Source organism: Abramis brama (genome assembly GCF_963993115.1).
Source record: "Abramis brama genome assembly, chromosome: 6".
NCBI classification, from domain to species: domain Eukaryota; kingdom Metazoa; phylum Chordata; class Actinopteri; order Cypriniformes; family Leuciscidae; genus Abramis; species Abramis brama.
The window spans coordinates 44,016,252-44,023,105 of NC_139968.1; the positions used below are offsets into that span (position 1 = coordinate 44,016,252).

A 6,854-nucleotide genomic window follows, 5' to 3' on the forward strand; every position below is an offset into this window, starting at 1 on the left:
TAAATTATATTAAATTATGTCCTAAATAAAACATTATGTAAAATATTTTTAAACTAATTTATTTAATTACCTTTTCCATTGTTTGACCGCATGATGGCGCTGTACTCTTCAATGTAAGGTATCTTTTTAATTTTAATAAAAATTGTGTGTGTGTGTGTGTGTGTGTGTGTGTGTGTACTTTTTAAATAAATATGAATATAGCCTTGCTACTCATTTATCCTCCTAAATAACATATTTGTATTCATGAGCATACAAAAAATAAATTAATTCGTAGGCTACTTAAGATTTAAAAATATATTGTTTACATATGTACATATTTTAAAATAAATACATTTATAATTATTCATTTTAAATTATAATGAACAAAGTTAGCAGTAAAAGATATTTAAATAAGACATTTCCAAACAGAAGCGTGTTATTCATAGTCTGACCACACGATGGCGCTGTACTATTATATAAAAGGTCTAGCGTGTTTTGCCTACATGGTTCATACTACATAAACACAACCAGCAATAGATGACAACCAATCCATTTGAAATCATGTGTATTCTCGTTTTAAGAAACAAGCAGTTAGTTGTCAGATTTGCTTGCTGACAGCGTTTATGATATGAGATATTAATATTCGGACTCACCGAACGCTTTCTTGGGCTCCACCAGGCGCAGGGTGAACGGCGTTCCTCTGGTTTGTTCCTTCAGCATCTTGGCCACTTCATAATGTCGACATCCCACAATGCTCTGGTCATTCACGGCCTCGATGTGATCGCCAACACACACCGTTTTTATCCTGTCAATGGTGCTGTCTTCCTTTATCCTCTAAAAGAAAAGATTTACCCTTATATAATGTCCATCATCAACATGTAAAATATGTTCTCTGAGCGTTCTGAGACTTTCTTTTAAAGTATAAACCGGAATTCAAAAAACGTTCCATGGAACCAGCGTTTGAAATGAACTTTTTCACTCAACGGACAATTTGGCTACTAAACTTAAAGTTACCGGCCATTCAGAACTTCTACTAGCCAAAAAAGAAGAAGAAAAGAAATAAACCAGATTAACTGTGACGTAGTTAATCTATATATATAATTTGGATATCATATTCATTTCTTATTCAAACAAAATCCTGTCATCCAGCATCTCCCCTCTTCCTCTTTCATCCACATCTTTTTCAACAAAAAAAATGTGTTTTATGTGGACAGATCAATGCAGGACAAAGAACATCAGAAAAATGTAGGATGTTGGAAAATAACAATGTTTTTTTCTGTTAACCAAATGCTTTTTAATCTTTAATCTCCGTTATTTGTTGTGTAGTGACGTTTGTGTTCAAGTAAGCCAAATATGATCAGATGCAATAGCCTACGCTGTATTTAATATATCATGATGATTTACGAGTATTCGCGCTAAATCTGCGCAGATTTGCCGTACACGAACTTCCCCATGAAGTGAGTAAACATAATAAGTAACACGCCAAATTGGCTCGTGATTTGACAGCGTTTCCCGCCACAGTTGATTTTACCCTGGCCGGTTAATTTCAAAACCTGCCAACAAACGTTCTGAGAACGTCAAATAACTCTGAACGAACGTTCTATTGCTAGAATAGCGTTTGTTAATAACTTTTAAGATAACTTTTTGCCAGAACGTGTTGTGTTTGTGTATAGGCCTACTTAAACATTACATAACGTTTTTTTATTAGAACGTTCCATGGGTCACGTGATCACTAACACCCACTTTAATGAAGGCATATCCCGCGCCGTTGTCAGTGATGGTCAGTCCGAGGGCGTCTTCTGTTTTAATGACCTCCACCTCTTTAGTTTCTCCTCTCACATGCGCGAAGATGAAGTCCTCCAGTCCGATCTGACCGCCCAGCAGCTTCTGCATGTCCACTTTATGGGAGTTTAGCGTGCAGAATAGGATCTTTGTTGGGTGGGGAAACAGACAATGACAGGAGATTTAGGCGTACTTTTCATTGTAACCCATCTAGAATATTACTAGTATTGAGTTTTAGGGAGTCAAATATGTAGTTAGCATTGATGAACGTTGATTAAAACATGATCTGTAGTCCTATTACAACTTTTAACTATGCTAGTTCATATGCTAATCCAGTTTGCTAGCTAATCTGGCAGTGAGTGTCTCCTTGTTAGTTTTCATTTAAATCCTTTTTTATGTTTGTACTAGTCTTAAAATGTGCCGCAAAACTAATGATATTACATAATTTTAGCTTTTCGCATGTAGAAATGTGAGTTACGCATACATGTTTGTTTTATAGTGAACGCTTACATGACCAGATAAGTCTTTCTTCATGCTAAACTTTCGACTCAAACTGAATGTTTGTTTGTTTGAGATAATAACTCACTTTACTAGCCTTGACCTCTCGCTGAAATGTTTTGATAACAGGTTCTTGAAGGACATTTTCCATGACGCTCTTGTGATTTTCACAATAAAAGTAAACTGGCTTATGTAAGATCTGGTGATAAATAAGCAGGGGCCATTTCTTTTAGATTTCCTTCTCATAACTTAACATAACTTTTATGTATTAGATCATGCTGCCCATTTTTCAAACTGATCGGTTTATGTGAATAATACTAAAACCATTATATTAGAAAATATGTGTGAATATACACAATATGAAATATGTGTGTTTTTACATGACATGTTTGTTTAGTTTGTTTAATGTTTTTTATTTTTTTGATAGGCATAAGGATGGAATGGAAATATCTGGAATGGAAGTGAATGAGCACAATTTGAGTATTTTGGCATTTTTTAATATATCCATTTATTTTAGTTTTTACTTTTGCTAAGCAGTGCAACGTTAAAACATTTATTTATTACTAGCCACTTGTCAAATATAAAAATATTTATTTATTTATTTAATTTACTAGCAAAATATGAAAACTTGTAACATTGTTTATTTGTTTGTTTATTTATTTATTCCTAATTGTTTTTCATTTACTAGCCACTGGCATAAAGGAAATTATTTTTGTAACCAAATTTTTTTTTCCATTTTCCATTTTTAATAGCTATAATGATCAAGATAAGTAATGGACTGGCAATATATTTTATAGCAAGTTTCAACCACATGTAAATAAGAGTTTACAACCTTAAGAGCAAACTCCAACTGAGAATTTTGTCCTTTGACACGAAAAGACACTTTAATGAGCATTTTTTATTATTATTTTTGTAACTTTTGCTATGCAGTGTAAAGTTAAAACATATTTATTTATTACTAGCTAATAGCAATATAAGAAAATATTTATTTATTTATATTTTTAAAAATATATTAGCCACTAGCAAAATACAAAAACTCGTAACATTATTTGTTTGTTTGTTTGTTTATTAATTCCTCATTGTTTTTCTTTTACTAGCCTCTGGCTTATAGAAAATTATTTTTGCAATTTTTTTAACCAAAATGTAAAAAAAAAAAATACATTTTACACTTTTAAAAGCCATTTTGATCAAGATAACTAATGGAATGGCAATATATTTTATAGCAAGTTTCAACCGCCTATATGTAAAAACAAGACGTTTACAACCTTAAGAGCAAACTCCAACTGAGATCTCAAGAAAAAAAATGAATTTCGCCCTTTTTTTGTTTACACGAAAAAGACACTTTGGTGAGTCTGAAATGACAGTAAGACTCGCGGTACCTCCGAGGCAGAGATGTTGAAGACCTCTGCGATCTTGGCGTAAAGCTCCCTCACGTTGGTGAACCCGTGAATGCGTCCCGTCGGGGATCCGTGCGCCAGCTGCGTGTGAAACACCAGTTTGGGCCTCGGGCAGGGAGTGGACTCCAGCGGTGGGGCCGACGGGACGGTTCTCTGGCTCTCCTCGTCCTCCGCTGAAGCTTTGGAGTCCTGTGCATCGGGACTCATGGCCTCTCCGTTCTGCATGGGCTCGCGGTCGCTCGTCGTGTTCTCCGAGTCCTGCTGCATGGTGAGGAGCGTCTGTATGTGTCTGGCGTGTTAAATTAAAGATGAGGGTAGCCAGGCAACGCTGCACAGGTGAGCGGTTTCGGGCCCTGCTCAGAGGAAACCCAACACCACTTGAGCTGGAGATCTTGTGTGTGACACTGGAGAGCAGGACGAACACCTGAAGTGAAGCGACGCGACCATCTGGAGACCATCTGTCCGTGTGCTGGCGACAGGGCCGATGCTCACACCACACACTCCGGAGAGCCAGCGCTCGTGTGTTTGGGCTGCGGGGGGGAATCGGCTGGTTGTTTCAATGAAGGCGTAATTCATCCCAAAATAAAATAAATTCTGCTTTGACGTTCTTTCAAAGCTCTGAAATGGGTGAACTAAAAGTTTACTAAAATTTTGGGTGAACGATCCCTTTAAGCCGACAGAATGATAGACAGACAGATAGATAGATAGATAGATAAATAGATAGATAGATAGATAGATAGATAGATAGACAGACAGACAGACAGACAGACAGACAGATAGATAGATAGATTTAACTTTAATAACCAGTAACCAAGTACCTACAAACTATTCAGAACATCCGAGCAAGCAGAAATGTTTTATCTATGTGCTAAACAACACGTTAGCATTGCGGAGGTGACAGCTGCCAAAGGTCTGTTCACACACGCTCTTCAGAGAATGTAAATATTTAGCAGATGTGGATTCATCTTACGACCGAGGAATATTTCAGCTCAAGCAATTCATTCCGGTGAGAAAGTAACTCGAGAATATATTTTAGTGTCTTTTCTGCACTGATGATATTATGTCTGGCCTCTTTTTTCGCCTAAAGCTGTGTAGCAAGAAATAAGTCTTAAAATCCAAAACTTTAAAGCCAATGTTGGACAAAAACCAATGAGCGTTTGCAACATCACAATTATGCTGAACAAACTGAGCTCATTAAAGGGATAGTTCACCCAAAAATGTACATTACCCCATGATTTACTCACCCTCAAGTCTTCTAAGCTTTAAAATGGCAGTGAATAGCTGTTTATGTTTTGAAGTCCATAAAAGTGCATCTATCCATCATAAAAGTGCATCTATCCATCATAAAAGTGCATCTATCCATCATAAAAGTGCATCTGTCCATCATAAAAGTGCATCTATCGTCATAAAAGTGCATCTATCCATCATAAAAGTGCATCTATTCATGATAAAAGTGCATCTGTCCATCATAAAAGTGCATCTGTCCATCATAAAAGTGCATCTATTCATGATAAAAGTGCATCTATCGTCATAAAAGTGCATCTATCCATCTGTCCATCATAAAAGTGCATCTGTCCATCATAAAAGTGCATCTATCCATCATAAAAGTGCATCTGTCCATCATAAAAGTGCATCTGTCCATCATAAAAGTGCATCTATCCATCATAAAAGTGCATCTGTCCATCATAAAAGTGCATCTATCCATCATAAAAGTGCATCTGTCCATCATAAAAGTGCATCTATCGTCATAAAAGTGCATCTATCCATCATAAAAGTGCATCTGTCCATGATAAAAGTGCATCTGTCCATCATAAAAGTGCATCTGTCCATCATAAAAGTGCATCTATCCATCATAAAAGTGCATCTGTCCATCATAAAAGTGCATCTATCGTCATAAAAGTGCATCTATCCATCATAAAAGTGCATCTGTCCATGATAAAAGTGCATCTGTCCATCATAAAAGTGCATCTGTCCATCATAAAAGTGCATCTATTCATGATAAAAGTGCATCTATCGTCATAAAAGTGCATCTATCCATCTGTCCATCATAAAAGTGCATCTGTCCATCATAAAAGTGCATCTGTTCATGATAAAAGTGCATCTATCGTCATAAAAGTGCATCTATCCATCATAAAAGTGCATCTATCCATCATAAAAGTGCATCTGTCCATCATAAAAGTGCATCTATCATCATAAAAGTGCATCTGTCCATCATAAAAGTGCATCTATCATCATAAAAGTGCATCTGTCCATCATAAAAGTGCATCTGTCCATCATAAAAGTGCATCTTATCCATCATAAAAGTGCATCTATTCATGATAAAAGTGCATCTATCGTCATAAAAGTGCATCTATCCATCTGTCCATCATAAAAGTGCATCTGTCCATCATAAAAGTGCATCCGTCCATCATAAAAGTACATCTATCCATGATAAAAGTGCATCTGTCCATCATAAAAGTGCATCTGTCCATCATAAAAGTACATCTATCGTCATAAAAGTGCATCTATCCATCATAAAAGTGCATCTATCCATCATAAAAGTGCATCTATCATCATAAAAGTGCATCTATCATCATAAAAGTGCATCTATCCATCATAAAAGTGCTCCACAGGCTCCAGGGGGTTAATAAAGGCCTTCTGAAGTGAAGTGATGCATTTGTGTAAGAAAAATATCCATATTTAAAACTTTATTGACAAAAATAACTGGCTTCCGTCAGACGGCTGTACGCAAGTCAACTTACGCCACAAGAGTAACACTTGATGATGATGGATAGATGCACTTTTATGATGGATAGATGCACTTTTATGATGGACAGATGCACTTTTGTGATGGATAGATGCACTTTTATGATGGATAGATGCACTTTTATGATGGACAGATGCACTTTTATGATGGATAGATGCACTTTTATGATGGACAGATGCACTTTTATGATGGATAGATGCACTTTTATGATGGACAGATGCACTTTTATGGACTTCAAAACAGAAACAGCCATTCACTGCCATGATAAAGCTTGGAAGAGCCAGGACATTTTTTAATATAACTCTGATTGTATTCGTCTGAAAGAAGAGAATGTAAATCATGGGCTAATTTTCATTTTTGGGTGAACTGTCCCTTTAAATGACAGATGTCTCCATGAGGAACGTCCAGAGGTCAGATGACCTGATATATGTCCTGTTGTTGGTTCAGTTTGA

At 36.2% G+C, this 6,854-nt stretch overlaps 1 protein-coding gene across 1 annotated transcript in view; it reads right to left on the reverse strand.

The window, feature by feature from the left end:
* Positions 1-3,989, reverse strand: part of gipc3 (GIPC PDZ domain containing family, member 3) — a 9,455-nt gene extending 5,466 nt beyond the window's left edge. Inside the window, exons 1-3 of the mRNA XM_084116796.1 lie at positions 3,639-3,989; positions 1,723-1,908; positions 633-813 (exon numbers count right to left, since the gene is read on the reverse strand). Of these exons, the coding sequence (XP_083972922.1) occupies positions 633-813; positions 1,723-1,908; positions 3,639-3,923 (652 nt within the window). The 5' untranslated portion in view covers positions 3,924-3,989. The remainder of the gene's footprint in view (positions 1-632; positions 814-1,722; positions 1,909-3,638) is intronic.
* Between the last annotated feature and the right edge of the window lie 2,865 nt (positions 3,990-6,854).